Consider the following 24,676-nt stretch of genomic DNA (forward strand, 5'->3'; position numbering starts at 1 on the left):
ATTTTTTTCTGTCTGTCCATCTATTTTTTTCCATTTTTCTGTCTAAACCATATAAATTGTATGCTACATATTATACAGTATATTGTATATTATATCATATTAGGAACACATTATATTTTTTTGTAATATTTTTTTGCTTGTCTTTTTTTAGTTTTCAAAAGTCTTCATGAAGAATGATTTAAAAGTAAGAACAAATATTTAAAAATAGCAACAAAATAGCTAAAAAAAATGTTTTAAAGCCTTATTCAACTTATTTTTGATCTTTATAAACTATATATATTATATACAAAATATAATAAATTCAATGATATGTTGCAATAATATTTTTCATCACTTATTTTTGCTAGATTATTAATTCAAATATTGTTTACTTTTCCCATGTTAAATAATACAAAAATGTATTAAGTGAATTAATTCATTTCATTGGATATGACAAATGTTTTCATATTTTTTCTCCTGATACATTTTGTATGAATTTCAATATATTCATAATAATGTTATTACTATGAATATATATTATTATTTAAAACAACAATATGAAGCTTCAATTAGGTACAAATTATATCAAATAGTTTCCCCAGTATATGTTGCTGTAAAAAGGTAACCAAAAATTAAAAAAAAACTGGCAATGGCACGAGTTTGAATCCCGCTTTTGTCTTGGCTCTTCTGCTATTGTGCAAGTGTACATAAAGTTGTGACCTATGAGTGTTTATGTCCATCAAAGCTAACTCACTGTATGATTGATGTTGTCTTCGCAGCCTGTCCTAAACCAGGCCGGTCTGCCTCAGGGTCCATCAGACCAGAAGGTCCTGGTGGTGACGGTGGATAACTGCGACCATCCTGTGGCGCTGAGGTTCGGTCATGTGATCGGAAACTACACTTGCTCTGCGCAGGGAAGCCAATCTGGAAGCAAGAAGTAAGCTATTGTCATGAAGTGATGATCTAAATCAGGTGTGTCCAAACTAGGCTTGCGAGCTAAGTGCGTTAAGTTTCAAGTTTTCAAGTTTATTCACAATACCATATAACAAATACAATAGTAGTAAAATATCATCATTTAAAGATGTTGGTACGTGAAAGGGTCCCCCAAATAAGCTAGAAGAAGCTTTTGACAGGGGGTCCAGAGGATAGAATATACATGGAATGATGGAATATACATGGAATGATGGAACATGGTAGCAAGTACAACAACAAAAAACAAAACAAAAAACAACGCTATATGATTAACACAAGATAATAGTACCAAAGCAAGCATACACATACATACATACATTCATTCAACCATGCAAAACCCAACAGTAGTCTACCCTACATGAGGCATTAAATATAGGTGGTTAATAGATAAGTTTTTAGTTTATTTTTGAAGTTGGAGAATGGATACAGCATCTTGAGGTTCTCATTAAGCCGGTTCCAAATCTTTGGTCCCCTGCATCCAACACTTCGAGCGGTACAATCCAGTAAACGATGTTTCCCTGATATCAAATCTAAGTTACGAGTGTTGTGGGCATGCTGGGGATGGTAGATAGGAACCAAACTACAGAGCCTTAAATTCAGCCTGTAAATGACTTGATAGGTTAAACAAGCATTTTGATAAATATTGAACTCTGTCAGTCTTAAGAGATGATAATTATGGAATAGATGTCGAGTGGGGGCATTAAACTTGGACCATGACAGGGCCCGTATAATTTTCTTTTGCATAGATTCTAATTTGTGGAGGTAGGTAGGGAAGGTGTTACACCAGATGACATTACAGTAGTTTAGATGTGGTTCAAAGAGAGTTTTATATAGTGTGAGTAGAGCATAAAGAGGAAGATAATGACGAAGGTGAAAGAACAGGCCAACATATTTGGATAATTTGTTTAACAGATGGCTAATGTGACATTTGAAATTGAGGTATTCGTCAATGAAGACCCCCAGGAATTTTGTGGAGTACACTCTCTGTATTTCCTGCCCATTGATGTTGATATGGCAGTGCTCAGTATTTGTCCGGTTTTTATTAGAACGAAATAGAATAAAATTTGTTTTATTTACATTAAGTGAGAGCTTATTGCATTTGAACCAGGAATCTACTTTCACAAGCTCTGAATTGACAGTTACTTGTAGATCGTGTAGGCTCCTGTGTGAGGTAAACAAATTTGTATCGTCAGCAAAAATTATTTTATGAAAAGTTTCGGAGGAGTTTACAAAATCATTTATGTATAGGATAAAAAGGAGAGGCCCCAAGATGGATCCCTGGGGAACCCCATAATTTATGGTCATACAGGGTGAATTGTGATCATTGACGCATACACATTGCTGCCTTCCGTATAGGTAAGAGCGGAACCAATCGAGAGGTACCCCTCTGACACCATAGTGATATAGCTTATACAATAAGATCTCAAAGTCTATTGTGTCAAAGGCCTTGGATAGATCCAAAAAAATGCCAATACCGCATTTTCCTTCTTCAATACAGTCATTGACCTTTTCCAAAAGGTCGAGTATAGCCATACAGGTGGTGCTTTTTTTACGAAAACCATATTGGGAGGGGACAAGGATATTTAGTTTTTCCAGAAAGCCATTCAGTCGGTTATAGACCACTTTCTCAAATATTTTTGAAAATGTTGGTAAAATTGAAATTGGCCTATAATTGTTCATATTATTTTTATCACCTGATTTAAAAATTGGGATTATTTTTGCCACTTTGGACATTTTGGGTACAATGCCAGCACTAAGTGACATGTTTATACAGTGACAGAGAGGATTTATGATCACATTTGCTATGGCTTTCAAGATTTTGCTACATATCCCGTCCACTCCAGCTGTATGTGATGACTTTAGGTCCATAATGATCGTATAAAGCTCATTGATGTCGGTTGGCTGCATGAAAAAGGAGCTAGGGTAGCTGCCTGATAAAAATTCTTTAAAGGAATACCCTGGAGGTTGACCTATTTTACTGGATAGGTTTTCCCCAATAGAAGCAAAAAATGTATTAAAACTATTGGCAAGATCAGCCCTATTTGACCCTGTATCCGGAACAACAGGGGCCTTATGTCCCTTGTTGAGAACAGTATTCAACACGTTCCATGTTCTCCTACAATCCCCCTGCGATGCTTGTAATAAAGTTAAAGTTAAAGTACCAATGATTGTCACACACACACACTAGGTGTGGTGAGAATATAGTTCAGAATAATAGTTGCGCTTACTTTTCCTGATAATATGAGTTAATTTATTTCTATAATTTGTGTATTTTTCTTTGTTGACAGTAGTAGGGTTCGAAATATAACATTTGTAGAGTTTATTCTTTTGTCTGATGGACTTTAAGATCCCCCTTGTAATCCAGGGATTTTTTTCTGAGGTATGATTTTTGATAATTTTTTCAGGGATTGTTTCCTGAATAGCATCCTGAATCATTTTAATCAGATGTTCATATGCAGCATCAGGACAGGTGCAATTAAACACAGAGTCCCATTTCCTGGCAAGCAGATTATTATTTAGGTGTAGTAGAGTTGTATTGTTGAGTATTTTGGTTTTACCTTTAGGAGGTGGGGAGGAGGGAGTTTTGCCAGAGTCAAAGAATAGTATAATGGGAAAGTGGTCTGTGATATCGGATTGCACCACCCCTGTCACGAGCTATGTATTACGGATGTTAGTAATAATGTTATCGATTATTGTTTTTGAGGCATCTGTGACTCGAGTGAACCTATTGATGGTGGGGACGAAGGAAGAAGAATGTAACGTGTTGATAAAGTTCAGTTTTGCTCCATCGTCCTTGGAAATATCAATATTAAAGTCACCAAGAAGGATGCAGTTTTTGTTTAGTTTATTTAGACTGAGTAATAGTTCATCCAATTTGGAATGAAAAGTGTCAAGAGGTGAGTCAGGAGGACGATAGAGTACTCCAACAATTAACTTTTTTCCTTTGTTGTTGATCTCCATGAACAAGGATTCACAGAGATCATCTTCTAGGGTGATGTTACATACTTTGGCATGAAGATTGTTCTGGACATAGAGGCACACACCTCCACCTCTTCCACTGGGTCTATTTTTTACATGTAAATTGTATCCATCCAGTCTAAACAGATCAATATATGAGGAATCAGAAAGCCACGATTCACTACAGGCAATAAAGTTAAACATACAGCTCATATTGGAAAGTAGAGAGACTAAATCAGTGTGATGTTTATTCAGGCTTCTAATATTCAAATGTAAAAATTAGTAATTATAAAGATCATATAAGGACTTTAATTGCTCAGGGTCATAGACATTGCAGTTTATATTATTCTCAATACCAATGCAGAGCTGTAAATCTCCAACTGTGTCAAGGTCTTCAAAACCCATAAAATAATATATGAAAGTAGTCAGGTTTGCCTGCTGGGATGGCATTCAAATAGTAAATACTCATACATGGACACTCCCATTCACACACACTCGTACCATACAAACTGGAAAAAGCTGCTTCCATTTAGCATAGGATCGCATCAATCCCCTTCAATGTATGAATATGACATGACATGTCGAGAAAATAAACATTCACGCACCTCCCCCAACCCGCCAACGACCCACCAAATGTCACTCGTAGTCACCCCGATGGGTGTATGAGTCCCACGAAAACGTAACATTTCTTACCAAAAAGGAGAGGTCCCAACTAACAGTCAGGTTTTGGACCAGTTCCGAGGCACATCAGCGCCACCCCGCGGGGTAAAATGAAATTACGGCCAATACGAGACCAAAACAATAACAAGAATGTCACGTGTGTATCAAAGCCAGGTGTAGCCTGCTCTAATTTCACTTCTGAGAAAACCAAAACATCAACAAACGCTGTGAACAATATGAGGAACATCAACGCGTGGGATTGTACATATTGACTTTAAAGCGCAACGTGAAGGCGTGGGCTGGTAGATCAGTTAGGAGAGATGTATGTTAATGTTAATGTTACTCTGCTCCGAGAAAGTTATGGTGTGTTAGCTGGCTAGCTAACGTTAGCCTTACCGTGTAGCAAGTCACGTTAGCCGTTTGCCGCCTCAGTAGCTGGCTCAACACCCAAATTGCAGCTCGCAGCCCGGGTCGCGATGAATGCCTTAGCCTCATCGACCGAGGAGAGGGATCTCCTGCCTGTCTCCACCATGATGGAAAGTTTGGCTGGGTAACGCAGGGCAGGTCTGAGACCTAACTTGAAGAGCTTCGACATGACATCGCTGTATTCCTTTCGCTGATCGACAACTTCGGGTGGATAATCCTCAAAGACCAAGATAGAGTGACCACGGAACTTCAGCTTTCCTCTCTTGGACCGGGCTTCCCGGATAATCGCGTCCTTTTCCTGGAACCTGAGGAGCTTGATGATAACCGGTCTCGGTCGCTGGCCTGCTGGAGGTTTGGGGGCGAGGGACCTGTGGGCGCGCTCGCATTCGGGTGGGGAGTCCAGGATGTCCCTGAAGACTTCCACCAGCATGTTGGAGAAGAAAGCAGTAGGTTGTGGACCCTCAATGGATTCAGGTAAGCCAATTATTCTGATATTATTGCGGCGGCTGCGGGACTCAAGGTCTAAAACTTTGACTGCCAGTTTGGTATTTTTGTCTGCTAGTGCTGTAATGGTGCTAGTGCGTCCCGCGGGCTAAGTGCGTCACGCCGGCGCGTTTAGTTTTGCCCGCGACACATCACAAAATTAATAAGGAATCAGGCCAGCGGGGTGCTTCCAGTATCATTTTAAATTTCTGAAACTAGAACAGCTGCACATTTGTCGCCATTTAATGGACAACGTGAGTATATCATATATATATATATATATATATATATATATATATATATATATATATATATATATATATATATATATATATATATATATATATACATATATATATATATATATATATATGTATATATATATATATATATATATATATATATATATATATATATATATATATATATATATACAGTGACGTGCAGTCAGGGGAGGCAGGTGAGGCCTCACGTGCCATCATGGAAAGAAAAAAAATGTAAAAAGGAAAAAAATGTATTAAATTGTTATATGTATCCAGTGATTATACTGTAAAGTTATTTTCCATTTAACTTCACCAGTTTTAGATTATTTTTATTCAAAATCGCTGAATTTTCACATTTGCCGTTCAAATACTGAGAAGAGACTTGCGGTGAGTCACCAGCCAGTTGAGCCTCGCCATGGATTGCGCAATGACTCGGCTAACTGCTGGCCTGCTGTGCAGTGAGAGAGACCGTATTGCTATATGAATTATATTATACATTTCCATAGTTTAGTTAGCTGAGGTATATAATGTACAGTGTATTTTGTCAACAACTGTATGTGTGTAACGTATTTCTTGTGCTGAGCAATCATAAAACGGCTGCGAAGACGCACTGGGTGAGGCTCGCAGTAATCCCGCCTCCTGGTGGTAGAGGGTGCTAGTGATCCCAGAGATCATTCTTGCGACTACTCGGCTGCAGAAGAAGTGACAACAAGCAGCAACAGTTAGCGATTGTTTATTTTTTCCTCTCGCCTGGACTTTTAACATGGAGGATTACATATCTAAAATAAAACAGTTTTCTCGATGAGGTGGCGACTTGTCCAGGGTGTACACCGCCTTCCGCCCGATTGTAGCTGAGATAGGCTCCAGCGACCCCCGCGACCCCAAAGGGAATAAGCGGTAGAAATGGATGGATGGATGGAAAACAGTTTTCTAAACTGGACTTTCAATCGAAGCAGGAGGTAATAATTAAAGGAAGATCTCCATCGAGACAGAGAGACTTTTAAAACTGAAGAAAGATAAGGAAGTCTTCTATAAACAAGTTATCGATGCTTTTGTTCAGAAGGAGCGGCGCATGGACTTCATTTATAAGTAAAGGTAAGACCATAATAACGTTTTTTTTTATTAAATGTGCTTTTTTGTGTGCTATAGTTTGTATGTGTAAAGTTAAAGTTAAGTTAAAGTACCAATGATTGTCACACACACTAGGTGTGGTGAAATTTGTCCTCTGCATTTGACCCATCCCCTTGCTTACCCCCTGGGAGGTGAGGGGAGCAGTGGGCAGCAGCGGCGCCGCGCCCGGGAATCATTGTTGGTGATTTAACCCCCAATTCCAACCCTTGATGCTGAGTGCCAAGCAGGGAAGAATGCTGGTATGAGCTTTTAAACATAACCCGTTAACTGCTGCCAATCAAATGGTGAATAAGATACTCTTTAGGGTTCATATGTTTGTAAATCTGACTGTGATGAAGTCAGTGCCTCACCAGCCATGAACCTCACCGCACGTCACTGTGTATATATATATATATATATATATATATATATATATATATATATATATATATATATATATATATATATATATATATATATATATGTGTGTATGTATATATATATATGTGTATGTATGTGTGTATATATATATCATGTGTATATATGTACACATATATACATATATATATATACTTACATATATGTGTATATATATATTATATGTATATATGTATACATATATACATATATATATATGTATATATACATATATATATATATATATATATATACACAGTATATACACAAAAGCTAATACAAACAATAACAGAAGAAATTAACAAATTAAAAAGATGGTTTGACAAAAACAGACTATCTTTGAATCTCAGTAAGACTAAAATAATGCTGTTTAATAACAGTAGAAGAGAAAGTCAAACACAAATACAAATAGACGACGTAGATAGACAGAATGCCATTCATCCATCCATTTCCTACCGCTTATTCCCTTCAGGGTTGCGGGGGGCGCTGGAGCATATCTCAGCTACAATCGGGCGGAAGGCGGGGCACGTCAATAATGAATAAAGCAAAATATGTTTTGGACCAAAAATCTCTTCATATTCTTTACTGCTCACTAGTGTTACCATATTTGAGTTATTGTGTAGAAATATGGGGAAACAACTACAAGTGTGCGCTTCATTCACTAACTGTGTTACAAAAAAGATCAGTTAGAATAATACATAATGTTGGATATAGAGAACATACAAACCCTTTATTTGTTGAATCACAAATACTGAAATTCAACGACTTGGTGAATTTGCAAACTGCTAAAATTATGTACAAAGCAAACTATAACCTGCTACCCAAGAATGTACAAGATGTTCAAGATGTACAACATGTACGACATGTACAACATGGAGGACATGTACGACATGTACAACAAGTTTATGAATTGCAGTGCCTTGATGTTGATAGTTCTATTTGCTAACAATACAGGAACCACCTGTTTTGCGTCTATTTCAAAAATAAACACATGACATTGTTCTGACATGATACATTTTCTTTTCCCCATGCAAAGCTTCCATCTGCATCAAATTGTATCGCATCGAATCGTAATGTTTTAAGTATTGTTGGTGAATCGTATCGTAAAGCATGTATCAAGATTCATATCGGATCGCTACTTAGGTAGAGATGCACAGCTCTAATATGTACAGTATGTATATAAACATCCATACTTTACATGCAGCCAGCTTTTGACCCCCGGCCTAATTTCTTTTCGCCCAAAGCAGCCCCCAAGTCAATAAGTTTGGACACCCCAGATCTAAATCAACTTTCCTGTTTGCTTTCATAATTCAGCACATGACTTTCTTTGTAGCGTGCTCGTTAAAAGTCAACTTGTTAGGAAGTTCCACATCTCCGAGGCTTTGCTTTCTCTTTTTATCTCCCCTTGCATGTTTACCACTTTTCTGTTTTGATCTGCAGGCGCTAATAGTAACTCTGCACACTATTTCTGCCATCAATCTTTCATGCACTTCTCCCTTTAATGAGCATTTTAGTGCAAAAGTATGCATGTATTAAAATGATATTGGATCTCAGTTGGGCACCGTAGTGAATGAAATACCCCATAAATAAATCTGCATTCTTCTCCGCTTGGCCGACATGCTCAAATTCTACACCTACTGTGTTGTGATTGGTCAGGGGTCGAAGGTCGCTTTTAGGTTAGGGCTGCGGTTTTGTGGTAATGTTTATCAGCCAACATTGAAGAAGAATTGAAATTGATTGTATGAATTTGGACAATCTGGCGTTCACAAAAGAGCTGTCCGTGAAGTGGCAAGAGCAGAGGAGCGAGTCTCCAGCTCCCCGGGGAAAAAAACAAAACAAATTCTTACCATTGCTGCCTTACTTTCTGGTTCGGATAGACACTTCTTACGTCTGAAGGAACACTTTCTGGATGATGATGTGTATTTGTGGTCTTGTCATCCTCGTCCGGACAGAAGGATGACATGGCAGTGCGGCGGGATCAAAAGAGACGTCGGAGACGCTTTACTGAAGTAAAAGTTGCTTTATTGCAAACGAGCGTCATTGTACAGGATTGCTGTTCCTGGAGGAGGTCAGGTCAAGAAAATGTGTCTTTCCTAACTTGGAAAAGCCAAACCATCAGTTTTTATATTCCTCCTTTCTGTCACTGGGTGTGTGCTAAGTCAGGACAGCACACCCTGTCCATAAAAGTAGATGTTTGTGTGTAAGTGTCTGGAAAACAACTGCTTTAAGTCATAACTGTTGACGTTGAGCTAGACATATAGTCTCTTCTCAAGGATAGGGCTATCACTTTTGCATTCCGAAGTCCCAATTAGGGCCTCTTTCCTACAAGAAGTGATCCAATACACCTGCGAATATCAAACTAAGGGGCCTTATCTTATTATGTGCTCAAACTGAAATACCACTATTTACTTAAACTTAGTGATTTGCTTTCTCCAAGATGAATATAAACATTTACCATATGCAAAACAGGATATGAGTTCATTAATTCACTTCAATGACATTTTCAAGAAAAAGCGACAAGCCTCGTAGAATTTTTCCCGTCAAAATAATTTTATCATAGTGTGTGACAACAAGCCCTGTGATGGATTGGAAAATAAGAATGACGCACAGAACAAGGCAACAATTTAAGCTTTAAATTGATTTAGTTTGGAATATTGAAAAATGTTGTAATGATGATAATGATGATGATGATGAAAAGTGTGACAACCAATCTCGCTTGCCTCACACAGGTCTGAAAAGTTCCAAATGTAGGAGATTAGAGGTGTTCCTATTTAACCTATTTCATTTTAACCATCTGGAATGGACTTATCTGTCTTTAATTTGTAGTGGAGTTGTAATTGATTTAGGGAACATCTAGTTGGGGCGTAAAAAAAAAAAGATTTTTGAATGATTCGCTGTTCTTACTTGTTATTCATAATCGATTCAAAAGAATCCAAAATCGATTTTTTATTTTATTTTTCCCTGTCCAGCTACTCAGGCAAATCATATTGTTGATGTATATGTCCATATCTGCTACACAGATTTACTTCAGAAAAGAGAAGTGTGGGATACTTTTCTTGTTGCCTTATTTGTATTTGACTTTATTAAATGTTTAGGCAAAATTTCATTTAACAAAACCAAGTTTTTTTAAAGTAATATATACATTTATCAGAGCTGTTGAATGTAGCTACCGGTAATCATAGAATTGGAACCCAATGTTGTTAAAAGGTATTGATTTTGAATTGTGAATGGTTTTGAATCGTTTTCGAATCGTTACCCTCAAGAATCTAATCTAATCGTGTTGTGCCCAAAGATTCACAGCCCTTACATCTAGTGACCACAGTAATTCATTAAGTTCATGACGCAGTAAGTCGAATGATGCGGACACATTTGTTACTGGATACTTGGTCATATGCTTCTGCTTTGGAGACTTTGTATGTGTAAGTCTTATGCAACGATAAATCACTGATACTTGTTTGTATTGATAAATGTGCAGTATTGTTCAATTAAATGATTACGTATGTCTATCTTGCGTGCTATTGTGAGCTTAGCTGTTGTGTAGCTGCTAGCTCCTAGTAGCCTATAGCCTACCATGTTTACCTTTTGTAATTGACTTATCTAAAGTAGTAGAAAAGACCAACCTTGTGTGCTTATTGGAAGACATTTAGATGTTTACCGGCTGTCTAGTTTTGCGCTACAGGCCTACTTGTATCGGAGATTTTAGACACAAACTGATATACCGTCATCTTTTTTTGTTGTTGCTGATATTGGACCAATATCAATATTGGATTGGAACACCCTTGCTTTAAATATGCATGTCTGCTGTCAGATCATTGGACCTGACCGGCCCGCTGCTGCTCGGAGGTGTCCCCAAGCTCCCAGAGGACTTTCCTGTCCGCAACCACCAGTTTGTGGGCTGCATGAAGAACCTGCGCGTGGACAACCAGCGCGTAGACATGGCCGGCTTCATCGCTAACAACGGCACCTTGCCTGGTACGAACCTGCATAGTCGTCATCTAGCACTCCACCACCTCCTGTCTTATCTGAAGATAAGTATTCTTAGTTCTCTCTCCCCAGGATGCTCCGCTAAGAGACACTTCTGCAACAACAACCCGTGTCTGAATGGAGGCATCTGCGTCAACATGTGGGGATCCTTCAGCTGCGACTGCCCGCTCGGCTTCGGAGGAAGAAACTGTGAAAGAGGTAAGCATCATAAAAGATGGATGTTTTGATTTTGTTGGGTGGGGTGTTCAGCAAATAGGCTAACTTAGCATGATGTTGCTATTAAAATGTGAATGTAATGTTAGCACTTTAGCTTATATAGCAATGCTCATTTTTGCGTCCTCCCATCCCACTCCTTATTGTTATTTTGTTGTATGGCATCTATTACGCTGCACAAGTGCAAAGTCTCAAAGGACATGTAGAACGTGAATGAAGTGCACTTTGTAAAAAGCAAGCTTCTCTACACATCTTAAAATGCATTGTGGTGCTCCGCCATTTATCCATCAGTCAGTCACAGACGTAGTATTATTATGGTGTGTGTATAAGAGCCGCAAAATGACACCCATTAGCAGACATATTATCTGATGTTTTGTTTCACAATATTTTGCAAAACCAACTTTTCTTACCTTCTGCTACCTGCTGATGTGTATTTGAGATCTGCATAAGTCCTGAAAATGTGCGCACGTCCGCCACTGTAGTCCGTGCCGATTTCGTAGTTGATAAGCTTCTTCTTTTTCTCTATCTTCTTGTTATGGGGCATTCACCCTCTGCTGTTGCCATTTCTAATATAAAGTAGCGCAAAGTTCTAACTTATATCTCACTATGGAAGCGCTAAAACATACTGGTGTAGTGAGTTTACATTATTCACCCACAGAACTTTAGTTACTAGAGAGTTATTAGAGAGTTCCGGTCGGACAGTTTTTCACGGGACACATTTCCGCCGTTGTTGCATTTGTGAGCCACGGAGGAGAAGATGCTGCTTCGTTATTGATTTACGTAAAGTCTGAATGTCATTAAAACAGTTAGCTCCATCTTTTAACAAAGATGACGGGGAGTAGTTGCTGTCGAAGGTGAGCCACGTAAATAAGACCGCCCATAAAACGGCGCATCCTGAAGCGACTGTAAGAAAGTGACTTGAAGATGATCTGTAAAACATAATCTATGTAACATGTTGACCAAAGAACCACCATTACATGTTATGTAGACCACAAGGAAGTCTTTTCAATTTAGAAAAAAATCATAATATGACCCCTTTAATGCGCCTTACAATCCGGTGCGTCTTTTGTATTAAAAAAAAGACCTGAATAGACTCGCTCATCGGCAGTGCGCATTATTTTCCCGTGCGCCCTATGGGTCGGACAATACGGTATATGTAAAAAGTGGATGGTGTGTGTTGTGAAAACCAGGCTTCACTACACTACCAGCTCAGTGACCTTGAGATCGGTAGGGCGTGAGTTCAAACCCCGGCCGAGTCATACCAAAGACTATAGAAATGGGTGGCTTGGCACTCAGCATCAATGGTTGGAATTGGGGGTTAAATCACCAAAATGATTCCCGAGCGCTGCTCACTGCTCCCCTCACCTCCCAGAACAAGGGGATGGTTCAAATGCAGAGGTTAATTTCACCACACCTAGTGTGTGTGTGTGACAATCACTGGTACTTTAACTTTAACATCTTAAAATGCATGCTGCTCTGCCATCTACCCATCTGTCAGCTACAAACATGGAAGGTGTAAGTTGTCTTTTTTGTTTGTTTGTTTGTTTGTTTTTTTATTTAGTTTTTTTTTTTTGGGGGGGGGTAATGTTATCACTTTATCTCATCTCGCTATGCTAACATTTGCATCCTCCCGCCCCACTCCTTAATGTTCTCTTGTTGTATGCGATATATATGGCATCTATTATGTTGTATGCGATATATATGGCATCTAATATGTTGTATGCGATATATATGGCATCTATTATGTTGTATGCGATATATATGGCATCTATTATGTTGTATGCGATATATATGGCATCTATTATGTTGTATGCGATATATATGGCATCTATTATGTTGTATGCGATATATATGGCATCTATTATGTTGTATGCAATATATATGGCATCTATTATGTTGTATGTGATATATATGGCATCTATTATGTTGTATGCAATATATATGGCATCTATTATGTTGTATGCGTATATGGCATCTATTATGTTGTATGCGATATATATGGCATCTATTATGTTGTATGCGATATATATGGCATCTATTATGTTGTATGCGATACATATGGCATCTATTATGTTGTATGCGATATATATGGCATCTATTATGTTGCATGCATATATGGCATCTATTATGTTGTATGCAATATATATGGCATCTATTATGTTGTATGCGAAATATATGGCATCTATTATGTTGTATGCGATATAAATGGCATCTATTATGTTGTATGCGATATATATGGCATCTATAATGTTGTATGCAATATATATGGCATCTATTATGTTGTATGTGATATATATGGCATCTATTATGTTGTATGCGATATATATGGCATCTATTATGTTGTATGCATATATGGCATCTATTATGTTGTATGCAATATATATGGCATCTATTATGTTGTATGCGATATATATGGCATCTATTATGTTGTATGCAATATATATGGCATCTATTATGTTGTATGCATATATGGCATCTATTATGTTGAATGCAATATATATGGCATCTATTATGTTGTATGCGATATATATGGCATCTATTATGTTGGACGCTACAGACACACAAAACGGCGCATTCACAGTAGGACTTACTAAAAGTCTACATTCCATGCTCGATTTCCACTCTTGTTGGACCTCTGAGACTTTAAGTATTTGAATAGTAGTACAAGATAGAACCTTGAACACACCATCCTGCTGGTATGTAAAGTCATGTGGGCGTGTGGCGTTTAGGGGTTGCCAGAAATGCAGCATTTCTAGAGAATTTGGGCCATTACCAGTTACATTTTATGGCCGTTTGTCACAGAATCAGCATCAGTCAAACAGGTTTCACATGAGCAAATGCAACTAATTGCTCTTCCAGTCCTGCAGATACACGTGATTTAGTTTTGCTTCACCTGATACACTGCAGACATCTTCGGGGGGCTGATTTATGATCAGCATCAATGTGAGAGCGGACCAAAAAATGCAGAAATGTGAGCCCACGGCACGCATTGTTTTTGTGTTTGCCGTGCACAACACGCATGACGATGATGTTGTTTGGTTTCCTGACGATCAGGTATGAAGGTGTGAGGAATTGTTGTCACAGTTTCAGTCATGTGGTAAACAAAATGTGTAAGCTCACTCTCTGCTCCTGAGCCGCTGCAGAAAAAAAGGGTGAAAATGCGTCATGCACCCCAACAGTGCTTTTTTGTTTCTGACAATTACGGCACATGGCGGCACTGTTATTGAACACCCATATGTTGCAAAGACTTGAAATTTCTCACACAGCTCTACAAAATTCCTACCGTAACTTTAGGGTGTTTTGTCGAATCACCACCAACTTTAGTATACACTTCCAGGAGACCAACAAGCACATGTGTGTGAAATTTGAGCAAGATTACCGTATTTTCTGGACCATAGGGCGCATGTCTTGGGCACTACTACACCCCCATACCATCACAGATGCTGGCTTTTCAACTTTGCGCCTATAACAATCCGGATGGTTCTTTTCCTCTTTGGTCCGGAGGACACGACGTCCACAGTTTCCCCAAAAAATTTGAAATGTGGACTCGTCAGACCACAGAACACTTTTCCACTTTGTATCAGTCCATTTTAGATGAGCTCAGGCCCAGCGAAGCCGACGGCGTTTCTGGGTGTTGTTGATAAACTGTTTTCGCCTTGCATAGGAGAGTTTTAACTTGCACTTACAGATGTAGCGACCAACTTTAGTTACTGACAGTGGGTTTCTGAAGTGTTTCGAGCCCATGTGGTGATATCCTTTACACACTGATGTCGCTTGTTGATGCAGTACAGCCTGAGGGATCGAAAGTCACGGGCTTAGCTGCTTACGTGCAGTGATTTCTTCAGATTCTCTGAACCCTTTGATGATACTACGGGCCGTAGATGGTGAAATCCCTAAATTCCTTGCAATAGCTGGTTGAGAAAGGTTTTTCTTAAACTGTTCAACAATTTGCTCACGCATTTGTTGACAAAGTGGTAACCCTCGCCCCATCCTTGTTTGTGAATGACTGAGCATTTCATGGAATCTACTTTTATACCCAATCATGGCACCCACCTGTTCCCAATTTGCCAGTTCACCTGTGGGATGTTCCAAATAAGTGTTTGATGAGCATTCCTTAACTTTATCAGTATATATTGCCACTTTTCCCAACTTCTTTGTCACGTGTTGCTGGCATCAAATTCTAAAGTTAATGATTATTTGCAAAAAAAAAATGTTTATCAGTTTGAACATCAAATATGTTGTCTTTGTAGCATATTCAACTGAATATGGGTTGAACATGATTTGCAAATCATTGTATTCCGTTTATATTTACATCTAACACAGTTTCCCAACTCATATGGAAACGGTGTTTGTATGTAGCTATGGAGCTATTAGCAAATAAAAAGACTATTTCCTTAAAGCAAGTTGAAGTTCGATCATATCCTGCACGACTCACATGAACGTGTGGCGATTAACTCACAGCTGCCTTCTACTGTCCGTATATTAACATTCTTTATTTCTTCCACCTGCAGGTATGGCCAACCCGCAACGCTTCCTGGGCGACAGCCTGTTGCAGTGGAACAACCTGGCGACGGCGGCTTCCGTCCCCTGGCATGTGGAGCTCATGTTGCGTACGCGGCAGGCAGGCGCCATGCTGCTGCACATCGCCTCCGGCCTGCAGCACAACCTCACGCTGCAGGTGAAAAATATTGGCTCATTTTTTCTGCACGTACAGAAATGTTGCAATATGCAGAAATGTGTGATTATTATTCTCAAGGGGCAAGAACGTATTCTTTACAACCAGGACGCTCTAATAAGGAGAGAAACAAAGACAATAACATTGAGTGAGAGAACTGAGGGAGCGGCTGCCATCTTTGTGGCATCAAATTTGATGAAAAATCTAAATTAAATGGAGTGGTATCAATAACATCTTCCACATGGCAACACATGAAAACAATTTATATATATATACATTAGGTCAGGAAAAAACACAGAGGCTAAGTCATCCCTACAAGCCTGTTTCGCAGGTTTCCCTGCTCTTCAGGGGATTTTATTGAATAAAATCAATAAGGAAACTAGGGAAATCAGGGAAATCTGCGAAACAGGCTTGTAGGGATGAAATAGCCACAGTGTTTTTTCCTGACCTAATGTATGCATATATATATATGAATATATATATATATATATATATATATATATATATATATATATATATATATATATATATATATATATATACATATATATATACATATATATATAATGTATGTATCTTTCATGCGTTCCCCCTGGCTCTCTGTGGCTTTGAAACAAAATGTCAATAAATAATGAGCCATTTAATATTAATTTTAAGTATATAGTTGGTTTATTTTATTGTAACGTTTGTTATTTTGGAGAGTTCAGTGATCTTGTAATATAAAAATAAAACCTATTTTAGTATTTTGTGGATCGAAATTTACGTCACAACCCCTATGCTTCATCTTTTGCTGCCAAGCAATTGTGTTGTTTTTAGCGGTCAACTCTCGGTAACCTAGCAATGGACAGATCAAAAAAGAGAAACATTTGATTGGTTCACCTGCGTGCTTAATATGTGGGGAGGAAATAGCAAACAACAAAAAATCAAACGTTGAAAGACATTTCCAGAACAAATACACAACATTCGGAGAAAGTACCCAGCTGGAGATGACGGAAAAAGAGCAGTTTCTGAACTGCTGCGGAAAGCTGATCAGAGCAAAAATACTTGGTGTGTCATTTTCTGTGTCATGTATGATTATAAATAATTGCAAAAGTATAATGGAACTATCAGTGGTGTTATCATCAGTTTAGGTATCAAACAGAATTTGCGGCTGTCGTTGGGTTTTATTTGGTGGGAAATGGGCTCAAATGGCTGGTATTGTTATTTTTTCACAATAATTTCAAACTAAGCAAATTATAACAGTGACATTAGTAATAATAATAACCCTAACTATTTTATAGAAATGTAATTCATACTTTGTCATGTATGTTTTGCCCTTGTTTGTTTTTATGAACCAAATATTTGTGCATACTTTATAATGTATGATATAATTTTAATATTTTCTCAAATTTATTATGAAAGTTGCTGACCCCTGGGTTGATGAACGATTTAATTTATTTCTTTTAAAGTACTTGAATTTTATAAATTGGAAAGGGAGGTTATTTACTCAAAATATATATATACTGTATTTATAATGTAATATCACAAAATAAAAATAAAAATCATTTCTATTGGAGGATGGGGGACAGGCAAATCAATTACAGTAATAATAATAAAATAAAAGTAATACATTAAACGTCAAATTATATTAATTTTAAATAATAATAGTGAAATTTAAAAATAATGTGATATGCTCCAATTATTATCTGGGTTTACAAAAAAGGAAATCTATTGTATGAAAAAAGGTTGGATATATATTTTTTTAAATATTGAAAAACAAACGATTTGATGATTGTCATTAGTTCTTATGAAGTTGAAACAATTTAATAATTATTGTTTCATTACTAATGTATATATTTCAAAGTATTTTTAATTATTTGATGATATTTACAGTTATTTATTGGCATTTATACTGTATGTAATTCAATGACATGATTTAAAGGCAATTTGAATGATTTAATGACATTTCTATTTCTATTTGCATTATTTAATAACATTTTCATGATGATGCTAAACCCCTAAATTGCCAAAGTATGTTAGTTGATAAGATAAGAAGCAAAATACATAGAAAATGTGATTATAATACCGCAAATGTTTGAAAATATTATAAATTATGTTTTATTGAGATTGTAGCTGAGATAGGCTCCAGCGCCCCCCGCGACCCCGAATGGGATAAGCGGTAGAAAATGGATGGATGGATAGTCAGGATACATTTAAATAAAAGTAAGATAGTAAATAAAGTGAAATCATATGATAATTTTAACTATTATAATTCTGTACCTCAATAATTCTCAACTTTTTGTAAAAAGAAGAAAAAATAATATTAAATGCAAATAAAAAGGGATTAAGCGGTAGACAATGGATGGATGGAAAATGTGATGGTTTTCATGAATTGTCACTAAATTCAGATTGATTCAGCTTGGCAGCTAGTAGCGCCTCCTGCTGGCTGAGTGTTGTCCAGCACATGACTGAATATACTAAGAGATTCCACTTTTTTACACGCGTAAGCATGTTTAAACACGACAACATGGATGTTCTTGTCCTCCCCTCACTCTTCTTCTTCTTGGCCTTTTGACCTCCACAGCTACGCGGCGGGAGTGTGTTGATGGGCCTCCACAGGGGGGAAGACTCCACTCTATCCCGCGTGGAGGAGATGCTGGTGAACGATGGCGACTGGCATCATCTGCAGTTGGATATCAGCAGTGTGGGCAGGCCAGCCGGCCAACATAAGGCGGTTCTATCCGTCGACCACGGCCTCTACCTGGTGGGCCATCATGCTAATATTTATTCATGACAATCTCCTTGCTCTGCGGCGCATCACTTCCAGCGTCTTGTGTGTGTTTTAGGCCAGTATGCAAGTGGATGGAGAGCTGCAGGAGTCCATGCTGAAGGCGGTCAGCGTTGGAGGTTTAGCGGCGCCTGATGGGAAAATCCAGCATGGCTTCCGAGGCTGTATACAAGTGAGAATACGTCTTCTTTATAAATAATGCATTATTCTCTCGTTTTGATTTCATGCTATTACAGTATGTCTTTCATCGTATTGTTCTATGGAGACAGTTTGGAAAAAGCAGTACAGTGCAAAAATAACTATACGGAATTTTTTTTTTTTCAAATTACGCCATCATCAAATTAATAAAATAAATAAATAAAAGAAAAAAAAAACAACAAATTTAAAACATGTAGTATGTTTAGATTGTTCATGAATGAATTAACATTAATTAAATTAGGAATATTAAATCATCATAATAATAAATGATTTAATTAAATATTAATTTAAATCATTTAATGATATTTGTATTTATTAACTGACATTATTTGATGTATTCAAATGTTGTATTTAATGACATTTATATTTATCAAATGGCATTATAATTTAATTTATTATAATTATGTGTTATTTAATAGTGTTTGCATCTAATAAATGGTGATAAATTTGATACTCGGGATCAGGGTCTTTCTGTGTGAAGTTAGCATGTTGTCCCCGTGACTGCGTGGGTTCCCTCCGGGTACTCCAGCTTCCTCCTGTCTATCTGTGTTGGCCCTGCGATGAGGTGGCGACTTGTCCACCCGAATACAGCTGGGATAGGCCCCCTGCGACCCTGAGAGGGAGAAGCGGTAGAAAATGGATGGAATTTATTTTTTTATATCATTTAATTATTTAATCACATTTGTATTTCTTAAGCCCCATTTTAATTTAATTTAAATTCATTCTGTATTGTTTGATTACACTTATATTTATTTAATCTAATAAAATTTAGTATTATTTATTGACATTAATATTTCTTAAATTAAATTTATATTTAGATTTAATTAAATTCCTTTTTATGTATTGATACTTTTAATCGTTTAATTACATTTATATTTTTTAATAGTAATTTTCTTTATTTAAATACATTTTGCATTGTTTAATGACAGTTATAATCATTTAATGACATTTATTCAATGTTATTGTATTTACTTTAATGAAATGTACGTATTATTTAGTGAGATATATATTTATTCAGTTGCATTTTTATTTAATTTGATGGAATTGTGTATCTTTTATGACAATTTTGATTATTTGATTATGTTGTCAATGGTCTATTTATGTGATAACGTATTTTGTATAATGATTTATCTCCTGAAAGAAAAACTATTTTCTTTAAAAAAAAAAGAAGAAAATCTATATATATATATATATATATATATATATATATATATATATATATATATATATATACATACATACATACATACATACGTACATATATATATGTGTATACAAGTATATATGTACATGTATATACACATTGTATATTTTTATATAATATATAACATATATTATATATGTATTTAAATATATATGTATATATTTAAATATATAAAACATATGTGAATATATTTTAGAAAATTAATCCCAGAAAATTGTTGCACATTACCAAAATATATATCCTTTATTGTATTATTTGTCATTGTCATTATAATTACCTAATTACTAGTCTACTTTCATCCTCCAGGCCAATGAAGATATTTTGTTCTGTGTGCAGGGTCTTCGTGTCGGGGGTGCTCTGAGTCTGTCTCTGGCCAGGAAGGTGAACGTGGAGGCAGGCTGCAACGTGCCCGACCCATGCGGCTCGGGCCCATGTCCTTCCAACAGCTACTGCAGCGACAACTGGGACAGCTACTCCTGCACGTGTCACTCTGGTCAGCCTTGCATCCTAATACCACTTAGAAACATCCTCCTGTTGTTTAGCCCAATGTGGTCTCATTAACAGGTTATTACGGCACCAACTGCACTGACGCGTGCACGCTCAACCTCTGCGAGCACGAGTCTTCGTGCACCAGGAAGACCACTTCCTCCCGCGGTTACGCATGTGATTGTCCACACAACTACTTTGGCCGTTACTGCGAGAAAAAGTAAAGAACGCTGCATTCACGCGCTGGCGTGATGTTTTAATAATAATAACCGATGATGTTGTCTCTGCAGGACCGACCTGCCGTGTCCCCGGGGTTGGTGGGGTCACAAAACGTGCGGCCCCTGTAACTGTCCCACTGAGCGCGGCTTTGACTCCGACTGCAACAAGACCAGTGGAGAGTGTCGCTGTAAGGTGAGCGTGTCTTTGCTAAAAGACATTTAAGACATTTAAATATTGTTTAGGAAATTACAATGAAAAGATAAGATGAATGGAAAAAAAATATTAGGAAAAAAGAATATAAACTAAGTAATCTATAATAATTACACATACATAACATACAATAAACATCTGGTAATTTTCACTTTATTCAATTAAATGTTTTGTTATAGTATTATTTAAATTACAAATATAAAATTATTTGTTGTATTGTATTTGTACATACATAATATATGTTATGTATTGTATTTATTATACAAAAATATAATATAATATATCAGTACATCTTATATACTGTATGTATAATATGTAAACATTACATGTATGTTATATTTTATATTGCTAATATGGTACATTTTTATTCTACTTAATACCTGCATTATCCTTTCCATCCTTACCCTTTCCATCCTTTGAAACTGAGCTGCTGTGTGGAACAATTTCCCTTGTGGATCAATAAAATGTGTCTAAGTCTAAGTCTAATAATACAATCAAAATAGTTATTGGTATTGGTATTAGCTTATTTTGAACATAAATTGTATCCAATGTATACATCACATGTTTACAATTTCACATTCCAACACGTCTGAAAAGGAGTAGGAAGAAGCATATCTTTTTTAATCATATCTCCTGTTTGTTTCATAACAATTTCCAACACAACAAACAAATAAAAGAAATATCAATAAAGTTCATGTGAATAAATAATGAATAAGTTGCCAGCGGAATGATACAGTCGCTCTTCTCCCATTCTCCTGCCACTTTGATTCATGTCTTATTTATATAAATATTATATGTAAATGTATTATATATTTATATGTATGCATTTATTTTATTGGAATAAATAATGTGTATAACTGCAAATAAACAATATATTATAATAAAACAAATGTATTTATAACCTCAGGATTAAAATTTTATTGTAGAATGGATTATATGTCATTTCAAATAAAATAATAATATTAAGATATTACTGTACAATATTATTGTATTATTGTTTATTTGAATTTAATATGTTAGACTTAAAATGGACTAATAATATCCAAGAAAATGTGAAAATATTAACCCCCCACCGTCACCAAAATACAAACTAGAATATTGAATAAATGTTGATTTTAATGAAGTATTAAAATATAAATTAGAAAAATGTGCAGGTGTAAGCACGTAATGTCCTTTTAATGTTAATTTTAAAAAATGAATTACAAAAAAAAATTCTGAATCAAACAATGAACAAAAGCTACACAATGATTTAGATATAATTCATACACCTAAATAGAATAGAATAGAATAGAAAGTACTTTATTGATCCCTGGTGGAAATTCAGCACCACAGTTCGCTCACAATAGACAAGAAAAATAATAAATAATATAATATATATAATATATTATATATATATAATATATAAATAATATAAATATATTCTACATATACTCTACATTTAAGTGCAGTCAAGGAACATGTGCATTATACAGTCTGATTGCTGTCGGTATGAAGGACCTCCTGTGTCGTTCCGTGTTGCATTTTGGTAGTCTGAGCCTTCTACTGAACGTGCTCATTCTCTCCGTAAGGTCCGAGTGTAGTGGGTGGGACGTGTTGTCCATAATGGCTAGGAGTTTTGCTAGACTTCTCCTCTCTGACACCACCGCCAGAGAGTCTAGCTCCACTCCCACCACGTTACTGGCCTTCTCTACCAACTTGTCCAGTCTGTTTGCGTCCCTCGCTCTCAGCCCGCTGCCCCAGCAGGCCACGGCGTACAAGAAGGCGCCCACCACCACCGACTCGTAGAACATCTTCAACATCTTTGTACAGACGTTGAAGGATCCTAGCCTCCTGAGGAAGTAGAGGCGGCTCTGTCCCTTCTTGTAGAGTTCCTCAGCGTGTTTTGACCCATTCAGCTTGTTGTCAATGTGTACTCCTAGGTATTTATAATCCTCAACCATGTCCACATCGACCCCCCTGATGGAAACAGGGGTCGCCGGAGTACCCCTCCTCCTTCCCAGGTCCACAACCAGCTCCTTGGTCTTCATCACATTAAACTGGAGGTGGTTCTTTCCACACCATGTGACAAAGTCCTCCACCAGTGCCCTATATTCCTCATCATCACCATCCTCAATACACCCCACTATCGCAGAGTCATCAGAAAACTTCTGAAGATGGCAGGACTCTGAGTGATAGTGGAAATCGGTGGTGTAGATGGTGAAAAGGAAGGGGGAGAGGACTGTGCCCTGCGGGGCCCCGGTGTTGCTGACCAGCCTGTCAGACACACAGTCCTGCAGTCGCACGTACTGTGGTCTGTCAGTCAGGTAATCAACAACCCAGGACACCAAGGGGGGCTCCACCTGCATCGTCTCCAACTTCACACCCAGTAGCCCAGGCCGTATGGTATCGAAAGCACTGGAGAAGTCAAAAAGCATGACCCTCACACTACTCGCAGGCTTGTCTAGGTGGTTGTGGGCTCGGTTCAGCAGGTAGATGACTGCGTCCTCCACTCCCAGTTGGGGCTGGTAGGCGAATTGGAGCTTGTCGGAGCCACTTTGTCAAACCTTTTAAAGAACTGGTTTAGTTCATTGGCCCTCTCTTTGTCTCCGTCCACCCCCCTACCCCCGACGGTTTGAGGCCAGTGATGGTCTGCATAGCTCGCCAAACCGCCTTCATGTTGTTGTCCTTCAGCTTCCCTTCCAGCTTCCTCCTGTAGTTCTCCTTGGCCTCCCTGAGTCTGGTCTTCAGCAGCCCCTGAACTCTTTTCACCTCCTCCGTTACCAGCATTGAATATCCTCTTCTTCTCATTCAGTAGGGCTTTGATGTCCTTGATCACCCACGGCTTGTTGTTTGGGTAGCAGGTGACCGTCCTTGATGGGACATTTGAGTCAACACAGAAGTTGATATAGTCTGTGATGCACTCTGTGAGCCCGTCAATGTCCTCTCCATGAGGCTCCATGAGCACCTGCCAGTCAGTTACCTCAAAACAGCCCTGTAGTGTCAAGTATAGTATTGTTGTGATGACATGTGCTCTTTGTGCTGGATAGAAAATCCGTACTTTGGAGCAATGTTCACGGACTCTGGTATTTGACTTGTTAGCTTCCCGTCGCAGGCAAGCGATGATGGCCATGGATTTGTGGTTGAGAGAAGAGTTGGTTGATGTTGGATGCTAGAAAATATCCGATGAATTGCAACAATCAGCTTTAATGTATTGTTGCAGCTCAATCATTTATGAGCATGTCATGCCATACGCGTTTGTGAGACAAGCGAGTGTAGAGCGTGGCGGTTTGGGTGGGTTGTGGCAGTGGTGTCAAGAGCCGTGGGACGAGAGGCTAAAGAGAGAGAGGCTGAGGTGTGCGCGTGTGCTCAGGGGTTAAAATGCTTGCCTGTTAGCGGGTCTGTTGGTCATTCTCCGGGTGGGAGTGGTATGATGTCATATCAATATTTTTTTTTTCTCAGTGGGCAGTGGGTGC

At 37.6% G+C, this 24,676-nt stretch overlaps 1 protein-coding gene across 4 annotated transcripts in view; it reads left to right on the forward strand.

Moving 5' to 3' along the window:
• celsr2 (cadherin, EGF LAG seven-pass G-type receptor 2) overlaps window positions 1-24,676 on the forward strand; it is a 221,976-nt gene that overhangs the window by 158,225 nt on the left and 39,075 nt on the right. For all 4 annotated transcript variants that reach the window (XM_061932746.2, XM_061932747.2, XM_061932749.2 and 1 more), the window contains exons 6-14: window positions 759-916; window positions 11,077-11,240; window positions 11,325-11,450; window positions 15,977-16,143; window positions 18,704-18,883; window positions 18,966-19,079; window positions 20,646-20,802; window positions 20,874-21,015; window positions 21,086-21,206. In XM_061932746.2, coding sequence (XP_061788730.2) covers window positions 759-916; window positions 11,077-11,240; window positions 11,325-11,450; window positions 15,977-16,143; window positions 18,704-18,883; window positions 18,966-19,079; window positions 20,646-20,802; window positions 20,874-21,015; window positions 21,086-21,206 — 1,329 coding nt within the window. The remainder of the gene's footprint in view (window positions 1-758; window positions 917-11,076; window positions 11,241-11,324; window positions 11,451-15,976; window positions 16,144-18,703; window positions 18,884-18,965; window positions 19,080-20,645; window positions 20,803-20,873; window positions 21,016-21,085; window positions 21,207-24,676) is intronic.

Source organism: Nerophis lumbriciformis, linkage group LG38 (genome assembly GCF_033978685.3).
Source record: "Nerophis lumbriciformis linkage group LG38, RoL_Nlum_v2.1, whole genome shotgun sequence".
NCBI classification, from domain to species: Eukaryota; Metazoa; Chordata; class Actinopteri; order Syngnathiformes; family Syngnathidae; genus Nerophis; species Nerophis lumbriciformis.